The sequence below is a fragment of the Lissotriton vulgaris genome, chromosome 7 (assembly GCF_964263255.1).
Source record: "Lissotriton vulgaris chromosome 7, aLisVul1.2, whole genome shotgun sequence".
NCBI lineage: Eukaryota > Metazoa > Chordata > Amphibia > Caudata > Salamandridae > Lissotriton > Lissotriton vulgaris.
The window spans coordinates 517,085,628-517,112,133 of NC_141695.1; the positions used below are offsets into that span (position 1 = coordinate 517,085,628).

General features: G+C 45.2%; 1 protein-coding gene across 1 annotated transcript in view; it reads left to right on the plus strand.

The window, feature by feature from the left end:
* FOXK2 (forkhead box K2) overlaps positions 1-24,218 on the plus strand; it is a 360,578-nt gene extending 336,360 nt beyond the window's left edge. Inside the window, exon 9 of the mRNA XM_086930592.1 lies at positions 22,622-24,218. Within this exon, the coding sequence (XP_086786718.1) occupies positions 22,622-22,818 (197 nt within the window). The 3' untranslated portion in view covers positions 22,819-24,218. The remainder of the gene's footprint in view (positions 1-22,621) is intronic.
* The last annotated feature ends 2,288 nt before the right edge of the window (positions 24,219-26,506 follow it).

Here is a 26,506-nt window from a genome sequence, read left to right on the forward strand (position 1 = left end):
ATGCTGCCCTTACCTTAGAGATGTCCATTAGTGCGAAAACACGGTATACTCTTCCCTGTATTGTAGCTACAAAGGGAGAAGAATTATACAGACTCCTTAGAAGAATCAAATGGGGACCGTCTCCGAGCCATAGGTTTGCCTCATGGAAATTAACATGGAAAGGCTGGCAGACTAGCCATAATGACAATACAGAATAGGAGAATGGGGCTCACTCGCATATGACTTAGCCCACCAACTTCGAGGGAGCGATAATCAAAGAACCCATGTCAACTCCGCTTATAAATTGGGATAGCAATCAAGAAATGCTCAAGAGAACTTAACTCCAAACGTAGAGCCTATCGAGCAACCAGATCGGTGACTGCAAAAAAAGATTTAAAACAAGCAGCAAAGAGTCATGCAACAGTGGTGAGAGAACTCACTTGATGCAAGTACTTGGTCAGCCCACGTAAAAACTCTCTGCACCAACGATTCAAGGGAATACCCAATTGAAATAACAACTTTTCGGGAACATCTAAATAAAACATCGATTGAATTCATGGACTCCCAGCCGATGCCATCCTTGCTGAAACACAGGCAATACGAACAATTTTGACAAAAATACGCCACAATGGAGTCCCCGGACCAAATGGCCTGCCTGGCTCCCTCTTCAGAGAGGATATCAACTTTTGGGGTAAGAATTTGGGACAGTTGTATGCGGAGTGTTGGCTCTTGGCAGACTTCCCAGATTCCTGGAGGGGATCTCTACTACATCCAATCTATAAAAAAAAGGGCCAAGCACGGACCCTAAGAACTACCGCATGATTGCCTTATTGGATGTGGAGGGCAAGGTCTATGCTAGCACTCTCCTGATGGAACTAGTGGATTGTGTTAGTAAGGAGAATCTGCTCCCTTTCTATCAGACTGTGTTTCGTCTGGAAGGCTGCACCTTAGATAATATAATTGCCCTATCATATTTAGTACAACAAACAATGGTTCTGAACAATCAGCCGCGTTTTGCCTGCTTTATTGATTACATGGCAGCTTTTGACAAATTGGCCTGTTGGAATATCCGAATCCATCTAAGGCCCATTCTCCATACTGGGCACGCAGACGGCAAAGGAGGCAGTCCTTCAGGTATATTTGCTGGACACGGTGAAGTACATGGCTAATTTTGCTAAGTTCAACTATGGCACAGCATGGAATTCATCTGGAGGAGGGCCTAATGCAGCCCGGTTCCCTCTAAAAACTTGTCCGGTGCAGCCAAAGGATCAATAGTTACAGCATTTTAGGAAACAAAACACCAAATGGTGGTTTTAGGATCTAGCCGTGTATATATAAATTATTATTTTATTCAATTTTAATTATTCTTTTTATATCGATTGCTCCTTTTTTGTATTGGTTTTTATTAATCACACAAAGTGTCATTGTCAAATTGCCTATCAAGGTTTTCTTCATTTCTCTTCCAACCCAAAAAAAATCTCCTGTCTATGAGCCAGGGTCAAGTGGTTTCTCCGCACACTCCACTTGTCTGATTGGCTCATCTCACAGAGCTCGGATAGTTAGCGATTTCGCAGTGTCAGAATGTTCGAGACCCATCTACGGTTAAGTGTTACTCAGCCAAGTGGAAAAGATTCAGTATATGGTGCACCGCGCACTCTTTCGATCCCCTTTCTTCGCCACCTGAGGACGTTTTGCCTTATCTCTTATCAAGGCTGGTCTGGCACATGTGTCCATCAGAGTGCCCTTAGAGGCGTTCTGGTTGTTTGTCCCGGTGGTCTAATAGACTGATAAAAGAGTTCATGAGAGGACTTTTCAGGGTCTACCCTCCAGTAAGACCTCCTCCTGTGCTGTGGCAATTAAATAGTGTCTTGTCGCAACTTAAGAAATCACAGTTTGAACCTAGTCACAAGTGCGTTTGCTTACAAATAGGACACCCTTAACCGCAGCGCAAATTCCGCCGCAGAACGGCGGTTTGATTGAGTGGGCGGGCCGCATCAGCCAACGGACGTGCGCAGCACTACCTCGGTAGTGCTCGCGAAGGCCGTTGACGGACGGGCGCAGCGAAGGGGTTATAGGAAATGTTCATATTTTGTGCAGTTTACATTATGTTCTTATTATTTTTTAATTAAAGTTCAGTGTAAAAACCATTTTAAAATCGGTTTAATTGAGAAAAAGAAACATGGCCCAAAATTGCTCAAAAATAACCACTTGATTAGAAGTTATACTACAGGTCTCATACCTTCCTTGGAGTTGGGCCTGTAACAACCATTTTCAGAACACATTCCTTGTAACCGGAGGTCCATCCAAGCTACATAGCTTGAAACATTTGTTTTTTTGCTTTATTTCGAAAGCACCTTTCTGACTAATATTATAGACCTACATTTACATACATTGCACCTTAAAGGAGTTTAGGAGTCTGAGATTCAAGTCCAGCCTGCAGAAGAAGAGGTGGTCTTCCCCTTAGACCAGAATTTACCTTAAATAAGGTTAAGTAAGCGATTATCAATAGTCCTCTAAACAATGCCCCCGGCCGGACGGGGTACCTACGAATTTGTACAAATCTCCGGATCTGTGGGCTTTCCTGTTGTGCAATTGTTTCAGTGCTATCAGTAAGACGGACCTCCCCCAATCATGGCGATCTGCTGTTATTGTGCCTATCTTTAACAAGCATTTGCAATGCAATAGATCGCGCATTACTGTAAGTTTGAGCTATTGGCGTTGCTAATAATAATGCAGCGCCAATAGCTCAAACTTTTAGTAATGGGAGACCTATTGCATTGCAAATGCTTGTTACTACTTGGAAGAAGTTCAAGGTTCGATGCAAACGTATTACATCGTGGGCCATTTATGATTTATCTTACTGACCATCTTAGCTCTTGACCGGACATACTTTTTCGCTGAGATATTTAAACAGAGGCGTGATAAGCAGATTAAAGTTTCTATCAAACTTTGAGCAAGCAAACATTTGTGAGTGTTCACTGAGTGAGGACCCGGTCTAACGCTGGAAGACCTGGCAAGGATTGCACGACTGCCTGGGGCGAGGTTGACTCTTGTTTATGTGGCTGTTATTTGGCAGCAGCCTGGGGGCAGAGTAGGTGTCACACATTCTAGGAGTATTTTATTTTTCGACAGTAGTTTCTGATTTCTAGCCGGGCCATTGTTATGTGGATTTGCAGCATAAATCCAGTCGCCATTATTGCAAGAAAAGGCACATTATATAGCATAAGGAGGCACATTCTGTATCAATACAATCTCGCTTTGTTGTCTTTGTAACAACCAGTAGTATTGCCTGGGAAGAATTCTTAACTCATTACTATACATTCGGTGATGCTGTGAGAGCTCCCAGCTATGCTTCTACCTGGCGGTATATGAGGCCAAAAACAAACCTAAGCTGGGGTGACTGACCAGCAGCGACTTCAAACCACAGAAAAGGACTGACAGGCTGCACACTTCAGCTACAAGAGAGATCCCTCTCCAGCAGAGCGCTTCACACACACACCCAGCCTCTTCAAGGCGCGCAGTGCAACCAATCTGTGTATCACAAGCCCAGCAGACATCCTATGGGGCCTGTCCTCAGCCACCACCAGCGATGGAGCGCTGCGCGCACACCCAGCCTCTTCAAGGCGCGCACTGCAACCAATGTGTGTATCACAAGCCCAGTAGACATCCCGTGGGGCCTGTCCTCAGCCATCGCAAGCGGTGGTGGTTGTACTCTGTTTCCTCTGATTATATAAATATCGACCGCATGTCCGTCCTCGTGCTTCAGGAAGCAGACACCCCCAGTGACGTAACAAAACTTGAGGGGGCCCCCTGATACAAAGAGGGCACCCCTCCGGACTCAATCAGGAGTTCCCAGGCCAGGGTTCTGTGCGGGGGGCCCCCCTGGAGCTCATCCTATGTTATGCCACTGCAGACACCCGAAACCTTGGCCGCTAATCAAAGAATAAAGATGTTTTTATTAATGCGAGGGGCGCAAGATGGTGATTGCTGAACGGACAGCACAGAAGCAAAGGCAGACATTCATCCCTCGTGGTAGATAAGAGGCAGCCCAGAGGGTCTCTGCACCTGCTGTCACATGTGTACCCCTTGTAGGAACCTGGTGTTCAAGGGTCGGGTTTTCACAGTGCTACATTGTTTAATCCGGGTTCTGCGCCTTTCTCGGGTCTGGGCTGAGTGCACATAATTACATATCAGAAAGCAAAGCCTAGTCTGCACAGGCCTCCGACTGAGGCACACACCCCCAGTATCCAGAACCGGAAGAGAATGAAACCTCCGAGACAGTAAGGGAACAAGCTCAGACACTGTGAGAAAGCACGAGGTGTGGTAACGTGTCACACGTTGGCGCGTGCACATCTGCAGTCCTCCTGCTGTCTGCATCATGAACCCCTCCCAGGAGCTCGGCGAGACAGGAAACCTCTAAGGCCCATGTTGTAACGTTCCTCTGCGCTTACCTAACCTGCACTTTCTGTCCAGTGTTGCACAGAACAGGAGAGTCACGGCACTGACACTGGGTCCCCGCAGCAGCGCAAGATGAAAGAGACGCTGCGTGTGAGCGTGCAAATTGTCTGGACGCAAGCTCAAACAGACGCTGTGAGAAAGCACGAGGCGTGGTAACGCGTCGCAAGTTGGCACGTGCACATCTGCAGTCCTCTGATTTGTTCAGCAAGGAAGCAGAAGGAGTGTTAACGTGGCGCAAGCTGTCCCGTGTACATCTCCTGTCCTGCGAGTTGTGGCAGCGCCGCCGTATGCGTGCACAGCTGCTGTCCTTAGTCCGCGTCCACATCTCCTGTTCCCCTTCCGAACTCAAGTCGACAACAATTGATCTCGCTAGCGACAGGGCTTCGCGCTGTGTCGCTAGGCGAGACCTAAAAAGGGCAACCCTCAAGCGCCAGGGTGCTACTTTATGATATCCTGTGGGACTCGGCTGTTAAGTTGTTTTGGGACGCCTTTTCGTCTGCGTCAGGGAGTTCAACAGACGGAGTTGCAGTATCGGTTCCGTGAGGGGCTCGGCGTGTTTGACCAAGGCTTGAAATTGCACATGCTGATCAGAAAAGATACTGTTGCTAAGCAGGGCTCCATCTTCTTGGCCTTCCTAGAGCTCTCCTGCACCTTTGACAGCATGATGAGGTCCAAGTTATGGGAGATTATGACGAATTTAGGAGTGGATGGAAATGTGGTCCAGTTCCTGAGAGCTTTGCATCAGTTAGGTTTGGTCCATCTGGTGCGTGGGCAGACTGCTTTAGGCTGGCGAAAGGGGTGTGCCAGTGGTGTTTACTAGCCCCACTGTTGTTTTTACTGTATTTAATGGCCTAGGTGCTGCCATGTCTAATAAAGTTTTCGACGCCCCCTCTTCAGATCCCAGTTTTAATGTATTCGAATGATGCAGTCCTATTCTCGAGAACCCCCAAGGCCTTAACATATTGGTTCAAGAATTTGTCATCTTTATGGTATCTCCTGAACTTGTTACAAACCAGTCTAAAACCTTTATCATGGCCCGTAAACTAAGATGATGGGTTTTTTGCTACAAGGTCACTCGATTACTCTTACCCATGAGTTTCGATATATGTCTTTAATGGGAGAGGTACTACTAAAGTGCTGCAAAAATGTCTCCACTCGGCAGGGTACGTTTTTAATCGTGCCAATCTCATTAGTCAACAAAAAAAACAGTGGCCCCTTTGCTTGAGGTTCCTAGAAGAAAGTGCCGTCCCGTGTTGAATTCTGAATCAGGCATCTGGAGATACTCCAACACAAACCCCTTTCAGGCTGAACAAAAAAGGGTGTTGAGGAGATTACTGGGTGTCCCACCTGCATTCTGTATTTTGCAGCAGGAGCATGGGGTAGACTGTGGAAGACACCATCAAATTGGCCCCCTTGCTCCTGTGTTGCTCAATTTGGACAAATCCAATTGCCTTTTTTATAGGGAGATTGTCAAAAATTGCTTCTCGTGTGAGAGGCTTGAAGATCCCCTGGCTCAATTATATAAAGACTGAGCTGATGAGTTGGCAGGCTGCACTTTTTCTCTGAGCCCGACACCATGACCAAAACTGACGAGATCTGGGTGAAAAACACTTTTATAACAAAAGAATTACCTCAGTGATAGCAAGGAACTTATTAAACCCTCTGTATGAGAGTATTTTGGGCTCCGCAGTACCTTAATCCTGGACCAGTATCTGGAATGTATTGATAGCACGTGGACAGAATGCTACTCACCCGCATTAGATGGTGTTGTGTGCAATGGCACTTGGGTTTCCTCAGAGGCAGTTTTATCCATCCGAAATATTGCTATGCCCATGTGCTGAAATCTCACCTCAAAGTTTGTTGCATTTCACCTTGTTTTGCCAATTTTATCTTGATTTTATTAAAATAATTTTAATCCCAATAATTAGGGCCCAGGGCATTAGAAGTCCCTGGGTAGCCTTGGCTTATCTGCTACAGCTTGACTCCCCATCTAATAATCTACATATCTGTTCATTGTTTAATGTGCTATTAGAAGGAAATTAATGCAGTTTTAATTTAAGTGGACATTTATCTGTGTGTGTTCTGTGCAGTTCCTCAAAAAAATGATGGAACAGCACCATGTATTTTATACTTGTAGTTTTGTATATTTTTTGGTCATTGCTATGCTGAAGTCATGTAATTTTGTATTTAGTGTCTTGCAGTTGCACTTTATTTGACAATACTATACTGGATAGAAGATACCTTTTATATGTGGTTTGACTTAGCAAAAAACATTCAGACTCAATGTGTTTCGCCTTTTGAGGCCCTTTTTTCTCCTGGTATGAATTAGTGGCTTGCACCTGTCAATGTTTTTATCTTTATACTTTTACTGTTCTGAGTCTTATTTTAACTGTGTTTTTTTTGTACTTTTACTGTTACTTTGTTAACCGAAGTAAAGCTTGACTTGTATACAATCCTACAATCAGTCTTCACAAACTGATACTGAACGGTTTTCATGTAACTTGGTATTCTCCTGGGGAGTGCAGTTGTCATCTTCTCTAGACTGATAATGATCAAGGGTCATTCTTGGAGAAACTGTATGCTTCAATAGAAAATTATTTATTATTTGAACAGGGGAGTACATCAAGCAGGTAGTTAGTTTAATATCACTTGCTAACTATGCGTTCGAGGCATGTGGGCTGCTGAATTCATATCTGTGCATAGATCGCCGCCTAGTGCTGGGTCCGGATGATTGCACATTGTTGTCCTGGAAGAGTCTTCGAAGTATCACGAGATAGGTGGCTCTACCCTTGGACTACAGTGCGCATGGGCATCCTCTCCATCCTTAGATTGTTTTTTTCCGCCATTGGTATGGATGCATTTTCCTGTACTCCAAGTTCGGAATCGAAATAACCTTATCTAAAAGGCCAAAAGGCCTTCGGATTCGTTTGTATTGTTTTCGATCGGTACCAAAAAGCTTTCTTCACAATCTACTTGCACTCCGGTCGTCGAATCGGCCCGTTTGGCCTTCTCGACGCCACGTGGACCGACGGTCGATGGAACAAAGTCCATTCAAATATTGGCCGCAGTGCAACTTAAAGTTTCCGCTTACAGATAAGCATCCTGTATGCAACAAATGTTTATCGCCAGATCATAATGAAGGCGATTGCCTAGCTTGTGCCCAGTTCCGGTCCAAGAAGACGCTCCGGAATTGGCGGGCAGCAAGGCAAGAGATGCAGAGGTCGGCACCGGAGCCCGAGAATATCTTCGACGATGAAGAACTAGATGACGTCGAAGACTCGGATCAAGAAGAGGATCAAGACTCAAAGCACGACTCTCGATATTATATCGACGAGGAAGAACAAATCGTCGAGGAATACGACCAAGACATCGTAGCGGTCGAAGACGACTCCGATGACAACGGGGGGCGAACCGTGAGTACACCGCCCCACACAGACACTACGCCATTATCAGAGACTCTGGTCGAGGCATCGCCAACAGGCCTTAGCCAAGATCTAAACACTGATTCTATAGCCCCGCAATACAGCCTGGCTAACAATATACAAAAAGAGCCTTCTGAGACACGTAATCCAAAAGAAGTTCAACCGAAACTGAAAGTCATAGACACGACAGTCTTCGGACCGAACGTCGTCGATCCGAAGGTCATAATCACAAAGGGCGCCGAGCCGAAGGCCAGCGTTCCATATAAACCTTCGAAGCCAAGGCCCGTCGACTCGAACAAATCCAGTTCGGCAGCCGAAAAGGGACAAAGGGTTGTCTACGAAAGCAAAAGGGCTACGCCCAAGACAGTCGTCGAACCGTACTGCTTAGGAGACACGCATGGCTTCGCATATCTGGGTTTAAGAGTGAGGTCCAGACCACAATTCTTAATCAGCCAATCAATCCAGATATTTTATTTGGTCCAGCAGTTGACTCAATTCTGGACAAAATGAAAAAGGACACAGAGACTGCAAAGTCGATGGGGGCTCTTCGGTCACAACAACACAGAGGCTCCTTTCTTCGCCCCAACTACAGAGGAGGAGCGCGAGGTAGTACATCGCAGAAATCCTCCACATACAAAAGTAATACGCAATCCACATACAATAAAAACACAAATCGTGGTGGATACCGACGAAATAATAACAAGGGCAGAGGGCGTGTAGGCAATGCCAATAGATCCTCCACTAATACCAAACGGTGACTTCTTGGCACTACCCCCAGACCATACAACACCAGTCAGGGGAAGACTACAACAGTTCCTACCAGTCTGGCTAAACATCACTACAGACAAGTGGGTCAGGCAAATTATCCAACATGGCTATTGCCTAGAGCTCACATCCACACCACCCAACATACCACCCGTACACCGTCCAATGTCAAAGGAACATATAACATTATTGCAGCAAGAGGTCATCAGTATGCTGCAAAAGGGGGGCCATAGAACCAGTCCCATTAAAACATCAAGGAACAGGAGTATAGTCACTATACTTCCTCATTCACAAAAAGGACGGGTCTCTCAGACCAATATTGGACCTCAGGCCCCTCAACCAGTACATTTTATCAGAGCATTTTCACATGCTCACTCAGCAACAAGTCTTACCACTGCTGCGGCAGGGAGACTTCCTAGCAACTCTAGACCTCAAAGACGCATTCTTTCATATACCAATACACCCTGCTCACAGAAAGTATCTCAGGTTTACAATTCAAGGACAACACTACCAGTTCAAAGTCCTACCATTCGGCGTAACAGCTCCACGGGTGTTCACAAAATGCCTAGCAACAGTGGCGGCGCATCTCAGGAGACAACTCATTCATGTGTACCCATATCTGGACGATTGGCTAATACTAGCGCCATCGGCCCAGCAATGTGCCAGCCACATGTCAAAGACCATTCATCTACTGCACAGTCTAGGTTTCTCGCTAAACTACCCAAAGTCACACCTACAACCCTCCAACGTACAACAGTACCTGGGAGCTACAGTAGACACACTAGCAGCAAAGGCATATCCAAACACAGCACGGATCAACGCAATGCAAACGTTAATCCAAAGGTTCAAACCACAACACTCATTACCAGCTCGAGTGTTCATGCAACTAATAGGCATTATGGCCTCGTGCATATTCATAGTCCCTCATGCCAGACTACACATGCGTCCGCTACAGGAGTGCCTAGCAAGGCAGTGGATACAGGCTCAGGGACAATTTAAAGACCTAGTGTTGGTGACCAGTCGGGCATACAACTCTCTGCATTGGTGGAATCCACAAAACCTTCGCAAAGGACGACTGTTCCAGGAGCCTGTCCCACAAATAGTGATGACGGCGGACGCATCCCTGATAGGCTGGGGAGCCCATGTCCTTCATTACACAGTCCAGGGTCTATGGACTACACAACAGAAGATGCACATCAACCTACTAGAGTTGATGGCGGTCTTTCTAGCATTAAAAGCGTTCAAAAAACACTTATGCAACAAGACTGTGTTGATTCGGACGGACAACATGACAGCTATGTATTATATTCAAAAACAGGGAGGAACACATTCTTCACAACTATCGCATCTAGCTCAAAGTGTGTGGAAATGGGCCCTTCAAAGGAACATGTTTCTCATGGCAGAACACCTCCCAGGCAAGGACAATCAAATAGCAGCAGGCACAGTCAACAGATGCACAAATGGGAGATTCACCCCAATGTGCTCCAACCATTCTTCCGGCAGTGGGGACAACCGGAGATAGATTTGTTTGCTACAAGCGAAAACGCAAAATGCCAGTACTTTACCGCTAGGTTCCCACATCCGCAGTCGCAGGGCAATGCGATATGGATGAACTGGTCAGGCAAATTTGCGTACGCTTTTCCCCCAGCTCCATTAATGCCGCTAGTGGCACGCAAAATGCGCCAACATTCACTGACGCTAATCCTAGTTGCTCCCACATGGGCGAGGCAACCATGGTATACAACCTTCCTAGAACTGTCAGTGGTGCCTCATCAAAGACTGCGACTCACGCCCAATCTTCAACACCCAGATCCGCAACAGCAGAACCTAGCGATCTGGCTCCTGAAATCCTAGAGTTTGGATACCTAAACTTGCCTCCAGACTGCAAGAATATTATCAAGGAGGCAAGAAAACCCACTACCAGGTCATGTTATGCAGCAAAGTGGAAACGTTTCGTCATTTACTGCAGTAACAACGATATAAACCCATTAGATACTTCTACACAAAACATCTTTTGCTATCTCTTGCACCTACAACGTTGCAATTTAGCCTACTCCTCCATCAGGATACATTTAGCTGCGTTAGCAGCATATCTCCAAAACAGGCAACACCTTTCACTGTATAAAGTGCCAGCAATTAAAGCATTTATGGAGGGACTTAAACTAGTAATTCTCCCAAGACACCCACCTTCACCAGTCTGGTATCTAAACATAGTTTTAACCAGACTTATGGGACCACCTTTTGAACCACTACACTCATGCGAACTACAATTTCTTACTTGGAAGGTGGCTTTCCTTATTGCCATTACTTCACTTAGAAGAGTTAGTGAGCTGCAAGCCCTAACTTTTCAAGAACCATTCATTCAAGTACATGCAAATAGAGTAGTTCTCAGAATAAACCCTAAATTCATGCCAAAAGTGGTATCCCATTTTCATATAAATCAAATAGAACTGCCAGTGTTCTTTCAAAATCCACAGACAGTTGCTGAAAGGGCCTTACATTCTCTAGATGTCAAAAGAACTCTGCTATACTATATAGATAGAACTAAGGCATTTCGCAAAACAAAACAGTTGTTTGTTGCTTTCTCACCAGCAACACAAAGGCAACCCTATTTCAAAATCAGGTATAGCCAGATGGATCGTTAAGTGCATTCAGATATGTTATTTAAAGGCAAAACGCACCTTAACAGTTCCCCCTAGGGCGCATTCTACACGCAAACTAGGGGCATCCATGGCTTTCCTTGTAAATATTCCTTTACACAAAATTTGTAGAGCAGCCACATGGTCAACCATACATACATTTACCAAACAGTATTGTGTAGATGTACATTCCAAACAGCAAGCTGCTGTAGGACAGCCTGTTCTCAAAACTCTTTTTCAGACTACTGCAGCTGGCACGGGCAACCACCGCTAGGGGAGATACTGCTATACACAGATATGAATTCAGCAGCCCACATGCCTCGAACGGAATATGCTACTTACCAGTATGCATCTGTTCTTGGCATGTAGGGCTGCTGACATTCATATCGCCCACCCGCCTCCCCAGTGCCTGTCGCAGCTGTAGCATTCACTCTTTGCATGGCCATCTCTTACTGTACTATACTCCATCTCTGCCACAATGACGAAAAACAATCTAAGGATGGAGAGGATGCCCATGCGCACTGTAGTCCAAGGGAGGAGCCACCTATCTTGTGATACTTCGAAGACTCTTCCAGGACAACAATGTGCAATCATCTGGACCCAACACTAGGCGGCGATCTATGCACAAATATGAATGTCATCAGCCCTACATGCCAAGAACAGATGCATACTGGTAAGTAGCATATTCCTTCTGCACTTACGTCTCAATTCTTTTAATCTTGGCACCACTGACAAAATTGGCTCTCGAAGGCCATTTCTGTTTTCGGTTGTTCATTAGACTGCTACTAATGGATTTCTGATGCCGGACTGGTCATACGCATGATTTGTAACTTTTTATGTATTTGGATAGAATGTGTCTTGCGTTGGCGGATTCATTGTGGTCTTCCCCAGACAGTGGCACTGTGTAGGAATGTTAATCGAAAACGAGTCACAGTCCCTTTTCACGATGGACAAAACAGACGGAATGGGTTATCCTTAAACTCAGTGTGTGCTGGGCGTCAGGCGGTAGAAATTCTACACCCATGTATTGATAATGCCATACTAGTAGAGCATTGAGGAGCAAAAGATTTTGCTGTAAAGTGTTTTCTTCCCTTCCAAACAAACCAATGAAAATAGCAAGTGTTTCTTGCACATTGTTGCAATGTAGAAGTGGTTGGTGCCTGATTCTAAAAGTTCAGTTTTTATATATTACGTAATAAATCCTAAATTGTTAGCCGGTCGTGCTGTGCTCACACTGTATGGTGGTGACTTTATCTTTCAATGTAAAGCAAACAATACATTGTTAGTTAGCCAACCTGGTGAAATATACATTGCATCCAGTCAGCGTTGCATTGGATACACATTTTTTATGATTGAATGATGAGGTGCTACTGTGGAGGAATTTAATTATCCAGTATTGGGGTGTCTTTCGTAGATTCACTTGCTTGAATCATTCCCCGTCGCCGAAGTGGGAGTCCCACTGTACATAAAATAGCAATCTATATATACATAGTATAACAGTAGCATAGCTAAAAGGATCTCTAAGAAAAGAGCTAGTGAGGCAGAGTTGACTTCTCCTAAGACCAAGGAAGTAATGCAACATAGCATTCAATAGGAAAAAAGTTGTCACTTTATCAGCTCATCCAAGTCATTAGATACAGTCCAAACTCCAGCCTTTCAGGCTTCAGCACCACCTAGAACCTTCTCAAAGAGGCTCAGAACCTCAAATTTTTCTACTGCACGTCGTGTGAAGGGAGTCTCTCTGAGCTCTGCTCAGTACTTCAACTCTTCTTTTCAGGAATTCTACTTACAGCTTCACAGCAAGGTCTACTACCAAGAGATCACTCTTCAGACACTGCGAGTCTTATGGAGTATCCTCACAAAAAATGTATTTACTGCCTACATTCTGGCCATCAGGTGTGAGACTGTAAATTATGCAGGACTTTTCCTCCAAAGCCCTTAAGGGACAGAGAAGGTAGACTACTTCTGTGGCTACAAGGCTTAAAATGAAGGATGACCCCGTTTCTGATGTGGAGAGTGATTCCTCTCTTAAGACTGTTGCCTCTAAGAAGAGAGCTAGTGAGGCAGAGTTGACTTCTCCCAAGACCAAGGTACTGAAAAAAAAATCACTCTTCTAAACGTGATGCCCAGCCTTCGTCGTCAAAAGGAACTTCAGCTCTCCCAAAGGGTCACTCTACTTTGTCTACGCCCCGAGATCTACAATTCGGTCGTCAAAATCTGTTTCAGAATCATCTTTACCTCAAAAAACTGGTCTATCGTCGACGGGCTCGTCGGCGATTCCGCCGTTCGAGGAAGCCCTCCGACGTCACTACTACGACAACTACTTTCTCTTCGCCTAAGCCTGCTATGTAGTCGTCGTCTAAGTCTTCTCTGTCGACGCTGGTTTCAGTGACGCTGAAGCCTAAGTTCTCTTCGTCGGCGCCGATAAAGAGGACACCTTTGTCAATGGACGCTTCTTCGTCGATGGGAACTTCCAAGGATCTATTGGTTCCGTCGACGTTTGCCTAGTTGACGCCTGTCCCATTGACGGTTGTCTTGTCGACGCATCTTCGTCAACGGTTTCTCCGTCGACGCTTGCTTTGTCAATGGTCGCTTCGTCGACGGTTGCTCTGTCAACGAAAGTGAACACTTCACAGATGGAGAGTCAAGTATGTTTTTTGTCGACGGCGGCAGCTTCACCACCAGGTTTGATGCCTTCAGCAGCTCTTTTGCAATCATCTGAATCCTGGAAAGGCTCGTTGCTGCAACGTAGACAATCTTCAATGGACCTTTTATTGCCTGTACAAGCCTCTCCAAATTTTCCAGTGCAGCTGTTGGATTATGGGGCGGACGAGGAGGATTCAGAGGAGGATAAGTTTCAAGCAGCTCGTAGTCCACCAGAGCTCCTCATTAAGTACCAGGACAGATGAAGAACAAGACTGACTATTATTCGGGGCCGAATTTCCAATCTCAGTCTGAAAATCCAACTGCACAGATGTCATTATCACTCATTTCAAATTTGCAGCACATGCTAGATGACTATTACTGCTGTTTCCCTCCTTCAGAGCCAGCATCTTCAGTTCCTCAAACACTTGTCTCTCCGCCTTCTTCAATCATTGCGTCGCCCCCTCCTGCTTCTTTAATGGCATCTGCTGCTCATATTATAGAGGACACTCATTCAACTGATGAGGATAGAGAAGAAGGGGAGTTAGACAATAGATCCCTACTTACTGAGTGGGACAATTACGAAATTCAGACACCACCGCCTGCCTCTCCTACTCCTGTGGAATCTACGCCTGTGAATATCTGTGTTTTCATGGACAGAGCCGCCAAGAGATTTCAACTCCCTATGGTTTCCACGGAGGAGGATTGTTTTTATATGATTTCATGAGCCAACCACAAAAACAAGTGTGGGCGGTTCCTACAATAGATTTCATCTGGCTGGAGGGTCTGAAGGTCATGAAAACCCCGGCCTCCATTCCTGCAGTCTTGCCGCGCTTGGATAAAAAGTACAAGGCACCAGACAATTCGCCAGCCTGTTTAATTGGTCAACCGAAGCCGGATTCGGTTATTTCGCAGAAGACACATCATTGTGCCAGGAATCCCTCTTCTCCATTTTTGGCTCCTCCTGACCGAGAAGGCAGACGCCGTGATGCCATTGGCAAAAAATTCTCAACCATGGCAGCAACTACGCTCCATGTGGGCATTCTAGGCAGTTATGATAGGCAAATGTGGTCGGACATCTCTCCTTTTATCGATCTGTTGCCTGAAGACTCAAAAACCGAAGCTTTAAAGATTCTCCAGGAGGAGAGAAGATCTCTGCCGAGATCATTGATTGCACAGTGGATGTCTCTTCCACAGGTTTTCGTCAATTGGCAGGTGCAGCAGTTCTCCAAAGGCAGGGTTGGTTAAAAGCTACCTCTTTTCGCCAAGAAGTGCAAACAAAAATTATTGATATGCCTTTTGACGGAGAATCACTTCTTGGGCAGCAAATAGAGGATGCCCTCAAAATAATTAAAAAAGATACTGACACTGCATGTGCTCAAGGCACTTTACAATTTAAAAAGCAGCCTTTTTGTGCAGCCAGGTGTCGTGGTTCCTCCTATTCCTTTCGAGGAGGTTACAGTCAGAACAGACAGTATTAGGGACCACAAGGTTACTCTTCGTCACAGCAACAGCAAGCATATGGTCAACCTCCAGCTGCCTCCTAAAAGCAATACAGACGAAAATCTTCCTATAGTAGCAGAGATTCTTCAAAAAAGCAGTGACCGCTGCCACTTGCCTACCACTCTGCTCAACAACCCAGCCAAGGTTGGAGGACGAATCTCCCATTTCTTTCAAACTGGTCTGCCATTACTACAGATTGATGAGTTTTTGACAGTGTCCAGAGGACACACGCTGGAATTTGTAAAAATTCCCCCAAATTCTCCTCCCAGAGGTCCTCCTCATGCACATCTGAAGGAACTCATATGCCAAATCAGTCCTGTTACAAAAAGGAGCAATCGAAGAGGTTCCAAAATGACAAAGGGGTGTAGGTTTCTATTCGAGATTGTTCCTCATCAAGGAAAATTCAGGAGATTGGCGCCCCCTCCTGGACCTTCGTTCTCTCCACATTTCTGAAAAAGCAATCATTTTGAATGTTGTCTCTCCAAGAAGTACTTCAGTTTCTGTCTCAAGGAGATTACTTGACAACACTGGATCTGCAAGATGCCTATTTTCATGTCCCCATCCTACCCAGACACAGAAAATTCCTGCGCTTTAGAGTGACTGGCAGACTTCCAATTCAAAGTCCTCCCCTTAGGCCTCCGTTCGGACCCTACTTAAGGACTAATATGTACACTTAAATCAGAGGACTGCATGTCCCACAATGCTTAATATGGCGAATGTGATCAAGGCCACACCCACTGAGGACGGCAACGTGAAAATATCAATAAAAAAGTTCTATTTTCACGGAGGTGAGCTATCCTTGCTTGTTTGTTAATGGCCCGTGAAGACATGGAATGAAGATTGATGGCAGCTGAAATGCGAGCAAAACAAGGCACAAAACCGGTGGGGACGTCCTTGTGTGCCCTTTTGAATGCTTTTGTGCGTTTGTCTTTTTATATATATATATATATATATATATATATATATATATATATATATATATATATATATATATATATATATATATATATATTACTGCTATCTACTCTGATTCAAGCATGTGAATCTATGAAAGACACCCCAATACTGGAGAAGAACATAAGTTACTTACCTGTAAACTGTGGTCCTCCAGTATTGGTGTCTTTCATAGATTCACATGCGGCCCGCCCAGCTCCCCTCAGAGGCTCTCCTTGTTAATTGACTGTCACTCTCGTGCTAGAACAATTTAGGTTCTGAGCCTCTGGGGAGAAGGTTCTAGGTGGTGCGGACGCCTGATTGGCTGGAGTTTGGACTATATCTAATGACTAGGACGAGCTAATAAAGTGACTTTTTTTCTATTGATTGCTATGTTGTATTACTGCCTATAGTATTTTTTAGCTATGCTACTGTTATGCTATGTATATATATATATGTATATTGCAACTTTATGTACCGTGGGACTCCCACTTCGGCGACGGGGAATGATTCAAGCATGTGAATCTATGAAAGACACCAATACTGGAGAACCACAGTTTACAGGTAAGTAACTTATGTTCTTATTCTAATCCTGAATTATTAGAATATTTTAAGGCCTCTCATAAAAACGATCACCTTCTAGCTAATTTCGAGGACGTAGGCCACGCCCCCCTTCTAAGCCACGCCCCCTGACGCCCTTTAAAAGCGCAGGCTCGCAGTGTGCCGCCCCAGATTGAGCTAAACTCCCCAGGCGAAGGCCGGGAGCAACTTTGTTTTAAAACCTTTTTTAAAATTGTATTTACTTGAATTTCTTGTAACTTTGACATCCTAAACAGCCTGGGCAGCGTTCCTAGCGCCGGCTGCAACGTCACCATTCTCGCCAGTCCGCCGAGGACGTAGGCCACGCCCCCCTTCTAAGCCACGCCCCCTGACACCCTTTAAAAGCGCAGGCTCGCAGTGTGCCGCCCCAGATTGAGCTAAACTCCCCAGGCGAAGGCCGGGAGCAACTTTGTTTTAAAACCTTTTTTAAAATTGTATTTACTTGAATTTCTTGTAACTTTGACATCCTAAACAGCCTGGGCAGCGTTCCTAGCGCCGGCTGCAACGTCACCATTCTCGCCAGTCCGCCGAGGACGTAGGCCACGCCCCCCTTCTAAGCCACGCCCCCTGACGCCCTTTAAAAGCGCAGGCTCGCAGTGTGCCGCCCCAGATTGAGCTAAACTCCCCAGGCGAAGGCCGGGAGCAACTTTGTTTTAAAACCTTTTTTAAAATTGTATTTACTTGAATTTCTTGTAACTTTGACATCCTAAACAGCCTGGGCAGCGTTCCTAGCGCCGGCTGCAACGTCACCATTCTCGCCAGTCCGCCGAGGACGTAGGCCACGCCCCCCTTCTAAGCCACGCCCCCTGACGCCCTTTAAAAGCGCAGGCTCGCAGTGTGCCGCCCCAGATTGAGCTAAACTCCCCAGGCGAAGGCCGGGAGCAACTTTGTTTTAAAACCTTTTTTAAAATTGTATTTACTTGAATTTCTTGTAACTTTGACATCCTAAACAGCCTGGGCAGCGTTCCTAGCGCCGGCTGCAACGTCACCATTCTCGCCAGTCCGCCGAGGACGTAGGCCACGCCCCCCTTCTAAGCCACGCCCCCTGACGCCCTTTAAAAGCGCAGGCTCGCAGTGTGCCGCCCCAGATTGAGCTAAACTCCCCAGGCGAAGGCCGGGAGCAACTTTGTTTTAAAACCTTTTTTAAAATTGTATTTACTTGAATTTCTTGTAACTTTGACATCCTAAACAGCCTGGGCAGCGTTCCTAGCGCCGGCTGCAACGTCACCATTCTCGCCAGTCCGCCGAGGACGTAGGCCACGCCCCCCTTCTAAGCCACGCCCCCTGACGCCCTTTAAAAGCGCAGGCTCGCAGTGTGCCGCCCCAGATTGAGCTAAACTCCCCAGGCGAAGGCCGGGAGCAACTTTGTTTTAAAACCTTTTTTAAAATTGTATTTACTTGAATTTCTTGTAACTTTGACATCCTAAACAGCCTGGGCAGCGTTCCTAGCGCCGGCTGCAACGTCACCATTCTCGCCAGTCCGCCGAGGACGTAGGCCACGCCCCCCTTCTAAGCCACACCCCGATTCCGGGTATAACATGTGCTGCTACCGGAAGCGCAGCGGACGAGCGCAGCGGGAGCGCCGTTTGCGCGCCGAAGGCGCGCCTAAGGCAAGCCCGTCTGCGCCCGTCCGCGGCAGTCCGGGGCTCGGGGCCAAACCCCCTGGTCAAAATTACTGTTACTCCTCTGCTTCGCTGCTGTCATTAATACCTTCTGACAGCACCACCTTCCCCCCGCCCGCTCACACTCTAAAGCGCGCCGCCACATATGGCATACTAAAACCTGACCTCATGCTTACTAAAACCTGCAAGCCCTCTCCACGCTCTACCCCCCCATCCCCACATGTGCCTCAGACTACTTTAAAATGTCTATACCTAAACACCAGGTCCATGGTAAAACATCACTTGGACATCTTTCTTCTGCTTCAGGCCGATCAACCAGACCTTCTATGCCTATCTGAGACTTGGCTTAACGACGCATCTCTACCTGATATCTTGGCGGCAGTCCCCGCTGAGTACTATATACTGCATGTCGATAGGCCAGCTGGTAAGAGGGGCGGAGGGGTCGCCGCGATTATTCGCAAAAACCTTAAAGTCTCTCTCCTGCCATCCTTTGATCTGACAGGATCAGATAATGTAATCTTTAAAATGGATGCGGACACTGGCTCCCTTCTCGTGATCCTCATCTATCGCCCCCCTCAAAATATGCCTACCTTTGCTGCATCTCTATCGGAACAACTTGCCCCCCTTATTATCTCCCATGATAAAATTCTACTCCTGGGCGATCTCAATTTCTGGCTGGATTCGGTGGAGTCTGATTCTCAGGCAGCCACACTGAAGGACACTCTTTCTGATTTTAATCTCACCCAACACATTCACCTTCCAACACACGAGAAAGGTCATAGCCTTGACCAAATTTGGTCTCAAAACATCTCCCTGGCGGTTAATTCCATCCTGCCTTGCATTTGGTCGGACCACTTCCTGATCAATTTCACCATAACCATTGCAAAAAACAGCAAACCTTTGCCTCAACAAGGCGGGAAGGCAAGAATGTGGAAAAAGGTCGACGTTCCGTCCTTCCTCCAATTGTTAACCTCGACTTGTCCCTCACTCGATCTGGACATAGAGAAATCAGAAGCAGTCTTCTCCGACTGGCTACTCCAGGCAGCTGAAGTTCACGCCCCCTGCGTTAACTTCTCTCGCTCCCGCCCCAACGATGCTCACAGATGGTTCACACCTCATCTAAAAGCCCTTAAACTTAAAACTCGTCAAATGGAGCGCAAATGGCGCGCAGCCTACTTAGAGCATGACAGAGCCAACTTCCGTAAGGCCCGCAGGGAATATCAAAATCTCATCCTCAAATGCAAAACTGACTATTTCTCAGATAAAATTCTCAAGGCCCAAAACAAGTCAAAAGAGTTGTTTAACATCGTGGAAAATCTCAGCTCTAGCGACAGAACCTCCCTCCCTATGGTTCCTACCCAAGAGCTCTGCAACACACTCAACTCTTTTTTCTATGATAAAATCTGCAAGATCAAGCAAAGCATTTCTACTACTCAGTCCCCTTTATTATTTGCTGACACCTGTTATAACCCTGCCACTTTAGACTCTTTCCCCCCCATAGACGATATCAAGCTACTCAAATTATTATCCAAAGTCAAAACAGGCTCTCCTGATGACATTTGCCCCCCTCACATCTTGAAAGAAGTGGGCACCAATCTCCCTGAGTGCTTACTTTCTTTACTGAATGGGTCACTTGCACAGGGCAAAGTTCCACGCAAATTGAAAAAAGCTCTCCTCGTTCCCCTCATAAAAAAGGCAGGAGCCAACCCGCTAGATCCCATCAATTACAGACCTATATCGCTGTTACCATACTGTGCCAAGCTGCTGGAGTCACATGTGTGCGAAACTATCTCCAGCTTCTTGGAAAAATCTGAATACCTGGCACCGAATCAAGCGGGATTCCGCCCTTGCCACTCCACCGAGGCGGTCATCCTCTCGGTGGTAAACACTCTGAGGCGGAATGCAGATGCAGGAACCCATCAGGCGCTTGTACTATTGGACCTTTCTGCTGCGTTCGACACGGTCGACCACACCATCTTGGTCGACCGTGTCGAGCAGGCAGGTCTCAGGGGCCCTGCACTGAGCTGGATCCGCTCTTTTATCTCGGACCGCACACAATCGGTCAGACTCGGCTCCTTCTCCGCTCCCATTATACCCACCACCTGCGGGGTACCACAGGGCTCCTCGTTATCTCCCCTTCTTTTTAATGTTTACTTACGCCCTCTTTTGCACTCCTTGCGTCATGCTAATGTAACCATCTTCAATTATGCGGATGATTTGCAGCTCATCTTCCCTCTCAACAACACTGACTCAGTGGACGTATTCCAAAGAACCATGTCCCACATACTGAGTTGGATGAGCTGCAATCATCTGAAGCTCAACCCGGGCAAGACCGAGCTGGTCCTGCCCGGACAGAGCCCACTAAGTTGGAACCCTAACTTCTGGCCCACTAACATGGGAGCCCCCCCTACTAAATCTTCCGTGGTTAAAAGCCTAGGCATTTTTATCAGCGAGGATCTCTCGCTAAAAAGACAGGTTGGAGCGGTGGTATCTTCCAGCATTTTTCAATTGAAGAAAATAAGAAAAATTGCTCGCTTTCTCTCTTCAGCAGCCCTTACTCAGATTGTCCTCTCCTTGGTTCTGTCCAGGCTGGACTTCTCTAACAGTCTTTACCTCGGCCTCCAAATTGGTGAGCTTAAACGCCTCCAGCTTGTTCAGAACCAAGCTGCCAGGCTGCTGCTGAATATACCCAGGAAGCAATCCATCAGACCTGGCCTTAAGCAACTACACTGGTTGCCAGTTGAGCAACGTGTGGCCTTCAAGGCTGGGTGTATTCTGTTCCGTTCTCTGAACGACTCTGGCCCTTCTTTTATCAGAGATCTTTTCAAAAAATATTGCCCCTCCCGTCACCTTCGATCCACCTACAAATCACTTTTGACTGTGCCTCCTTTCAAGAGGAAACGCCACGGAGGCAGCTGCTTCGACCTTCAAGCTGCTGTACTCTGGAATTCTCTTCCTCTCCATATAAAGCAGATTGATAACATACTTAGCTTTAGGCAATCTCTGAAGACCTGGCTGTTTTCTCAAGCTTACTACTGATAGCACTGCTTGTCCTTTGACTGTCTTGTTTGGCTCCTTCTACAGCGCCATGAAGCCTCCGGGCGTACGAGCGCTTAACAAATCCCAACTAACATTAACATTTCTTTTGGCACCATTTTTATGGCTAACATTTTTTTGGCGTGGGAGTGTGGTAACATGCCAAAGGACTGATGCTTCTCCTTGCACTTCCACCTTGTTCTACTGCTAGTCCCCTCTCTCTGAAGCCCAGCCACTGCCTTTGAGCAACATCAGCCAGGTCGACAAATTCTGGTTGTCTTGCAGCTCATGCAACCACTACTAACTGCCCATAGAGCCACAGCTCTTAAGCTACATATGTTGAGGCAGACAACCTGCACACAAGTTCAGGGTTACATAGCGGACATGTTGGCTCGTATCTTCTATCAAAATGGAGAACCCAACTCTGGTATCACCAGCAGAGCGTGCATGGTTCAGCATGCACAGCTGTAGGGTCGAAGTATCCCGCCCCACTCACACCATGTAAATTCTCCTACATGGAGTGGATCTTCTGCTGAAGGGCAGACAGTCCCCACCACCCAGTTCACAAGTCCGATAAGTGTGCATTCAGCTTGTCTTTTCTAATCCCCTTTTACAATTTTTGTATCTGAAGAAAAGATAGTTGCAAACTTAATCTCTATCTAGCCTCTAGTTTGCTGCCCAGGTGCCATATCTCCTATGTCACATTAGTGACTACCTGTAAGCTTTTCTTCCATCTGTCTCACAATGAAACACTTTGCTACATTGCGACAGCCAGGCCATAAATCGTTCATGAACCATTGGAGGGGTAAAAACTTGTGTTCCAAGGCTGCAAAAACGATTTAATTGAATTAGCCAATAGTCAAATATCTGCTCGTAGCTTGAAAAAACATTTTATAGCATCTGATGAAGTATGGCTGGTTATTCGTGAAAAACTGAATGCTGTATTACCATGTTTTTGAGTTGTTTTGTGATTGTCTTAACTGCATATTTCATTTAGTTGTAATTCTTTATTCATTCTCAGCTGCAGCAAGTCCACTTCACATGTTGGCGACTCATGCGTCTGCATCAGCATCTCTTCCAACAAAGCGACAAAACGGTGACAAATTTGAACATCCTGAACTGAAACGAATAAAAACAGATGAGCGAGAGAGCATAGTCTTACCAGTTAATACAGATGCGTTACCAGTGGCCGTAAGTGAACAGGACAACCTGAAATAAAAACTTTGGACTGAGATCTCTTTTCTTTATTATATATTATTTTTTAACAAAAGAAAAAAACCCACAAATATAAACTTCAAGGTGCCAAAAGGAGACACTTAACACCAAGAACACTGTCACGTGTTCTAACCCGTTGGGTAATGGGGCCCTGTGAAAAAGAAAACTTTCAGCACTGAAAAACAAAACAAAAACACAGGTGGCCTTAGAACTTAGCTATTTAAATCTATATAAAATATATAAAACAGAAGACAAACTGAAAGACAATTGTTCTAAAGGCTGTTATCTCCTACTGAACTACCTCAGTGAATACTGGGAACTTGAGAGGTGGGCACGGTTGCAGCTTTTCAAATCTTCGTTTAAAGAAGCCCGTCTACATCTGGCCAACGGCAGCATGATAAGCGCTTAGTGTGAACTGGTTTCAATGCGATTGTATATTCCTCAAAGGGAACTGAGGCAAGGAGCCATTTCCTACATCTTGGCAGCTAGCCTTTTCACAAATTACCTACCTAAAGCAGATGTTGGTAGATATGCAGTATTTTGTTGTTCACATGTGGAAACATTTTGAGGTGTACTTTGTCATTTCGCTGCAACAACATAAAAGGTCAAACAAATACGAAAACAGAAAAATTGAGAAAAAAATCTCAGTGGCAGTCATTGACATTTCATATTGCTCCATTTCTGCTCTGGAAACTTTGGAATCACACTTCACTTTTCATGTGAAATTTTATGTTTTGGAAATCTGAATGTATTGGGGGAGGGGAGGAGTTTGATTTGTTTTGTTGCTTTCTGAACCAACGGGAGTGATTAAACTTCTTGTCTGTCCAGTTCAACTCCAGATTAAGCTACTTTATTACACCTGTAATTTGTTTACTATTTTAGCAGATGCCTGATAAAATGTAATCAAATTTTTGATAACATGTGTAGTGATCAAAATGCTTCTTCAAGCTTGCATGCAACCCAAATTAGTGTAAATGCGCCGCTACCCGACGTAAAGAACTGCTATGGAATTTGACCACAGCTGCACTTAACTGTTTCTCTTTCTTGCTACTTTTTGCTGTGTTCGTTACTTTGTGTTGACTTTGTCCCTGGCATACCTCTTTTGGTATTAAGTAAAAAAAAAAAAGTCTTGCTTAATGTGTATGTTTAAAATGGCAGAAACTGTTCGACTCCTTTTACGCGAAAGTCAATTTCTGAACTAGTCGCCTGTCCAAAAAAAGCAATGACAAGTTCTTCTTGGAGTTCCTTCAGAAGTCCTAGGCATTATGACCTGGTAAGCGGTGTTGCTGATAAGCAATTTGCAATACAGCGTCCATCAAACAATTCTGCGGTCTCCATTCAGTGTAGCTGTTGTGTTTTCGAACAGTGGCTACACATCTATAATAAAACACTTTTTTTTGTAATTTGGTGTGTGTTTTTTTTGTACATATGGAGTGAAGTATTATTTAAATTACACATCATGCATTTTTATAGTACCACATTTGATTAATTTAATTCATGTATATCTGTTTATACTTCCTTCTACATTGTTGCAGGTTCTCAAATTTCCATGCATTAACTAAAATTATATTTTTTGTAATGTAGAATATATTTTGAATGGTTAGTAGTGCATAAGGTTGAGATTCTTTTGTATTCAGATAAATTACCTTTCGTATATTTTACCTTTGCCTAATATGGGAATTAAAGCTAAATTAGCTGGCAAACTGTATTGTTTATCTAGTAGATATCCTATAGTGCTCAAACCTAGAGGTTGATGGTATTACTCATATGGTTTTTGTATAGCATTAAAGTGAAAATAAAGGTAGTGGGGAAAGATGTATGTGCCTTTCAGTTATATAAATAGGGGTGGGAGAAAGAGTGGTTAACCTTGAGAACGCTGTTCTTTAAAAGAAGGTTTTCAGGTGGTATTGTGAACCGAAGCCTAGAGATTGTCACCCCAATACAGTTTTAGAAGTGTTGTACACTTTTAATTTCTGGTTGTTACTAGACAAGAACACTTTTCAGAATGACATAGGCCACACCTCTTTGGAAACTTTGTAGCAATAGTAGAACCTTGATCATTTTTTTGAATGCAAGTCAGAAGAATCACATTACAGTACTTGAAGTAAGCTTTTTTGGGGACCACATTATTGGCCTTCCAAACTTGGCCCCCCTCCTAATCCATCCAAATCTGTGAAAAGCTTGGGGGTACTGATTGATGATGAGCTCTCATTGAGACCTCAAGTTAATGCTGTGGTGTCATCGTGCTTTTTTCAGCTTCGGAAAATAAAGATCAGCCGATTGTTCACCCAATCCGCCCTGACCCAGGTTGTAATGGCCCTGGTGCTGTCGCACTTAGATTATTCCAACGCCATTTACCTCGGTCGCCCTTAGCAAGCGTCTGCAGCTGGCTCTGAACCAAGCCGCCAGACCTATCTATCGTCTCCCTCGTTGGCAATCTGCTAGACCGCTGCTTACGCAACTCCATTGGCTTCCTGTTGCACAACGCACTCTTTTCAAAGCTGCCTGCATGACGTTCAAAGCCCTTAATGTTCGTAGCCCCAGGTTCATTCAGAATCTTTTGCCCAAATACATCCCTTCACGCAATCTTCGGTCTGCCTCTCAAACCCTCTTGATTGTTCCCCGCTTTAAATTCCAACGTAAGGGAGTACGACCACCTAGCATTCAGAAAGCAACTTAAAACGTGGATATTTGACAAGTAATTCCCCACCCCTCCTCAAGCGCCTTGAGACCCTCTGGGTATGTAGCGCGCTATATAAATTCGTTGACTTGACTTGACTTGACGTAGGTTTGCCACGCTTGCTGCCAAGCTATGGAACACCCTCACCCTAGAGATTCGTTCCTCTAACACTCTTCTCCAGTTTAGCCAGCAACTCAAAACGTGGCTCTTTGTGCAGACGCTGGCGTAATTCCCGTTTTCCTCCCTGGGTTCAGTTTCTAGCATTGTTGGTTAGCGCCATGAAACCCTCGAGTGTACGTGCGCTGTACAAATTCTGGATAAGATAATATAAGTACTATGAAGTTAATTCTCAATATTAACGACAAATATTTTAAAGAAAAAATAGTGAACTCCAAAGTTCACATGAACATTTAACAAAAATAAACTCACAACTGTACTTCTAGTTTTTCTAGAAGAATTGTCCACCAAATAATGTTGTTTATAAATAAATACCTAACTAATAAGGAAAGAACCCTTACTTTTTTCACTAGTTTAAAAAAATATAAATCTTCTCAAATGATAAATATATTGCTGAATCGTAGGATTCTCAATGATGGTCATAAACCTTGAATAATTCCGTGCTGCCTGCGCAAAACCCGGAACACCATATTCTATATATGTAGAAAATCCAGGAACAAGATCTGTATAACGTTTATCACTGAAATACATTGTCCCTTCATTCGTAGTGTAGACTGTCAGTGTTGTATTTTCCTGGAGCATGCTGGTAGAGACTGCAGGAGGAGGAACTGCAAAGCTTACAACACTTTTCCTAGGAAAAAGGGCTGTCAGAAAGCCTAGAATGCAAAGGAAAAAAAGTCTAGTAGGCTAACACCAGCGAAGTACGAAATTTGACCTGTACCTTTAAGAATCCTAGAGGGACTCCATCCCACAATACACTACAGTGGCAGTTTGCCTGTGGGAGTCAGTTCTTTTTACCAGCTTCTTCTGACAGGATCTTCGAATACCTTTGGT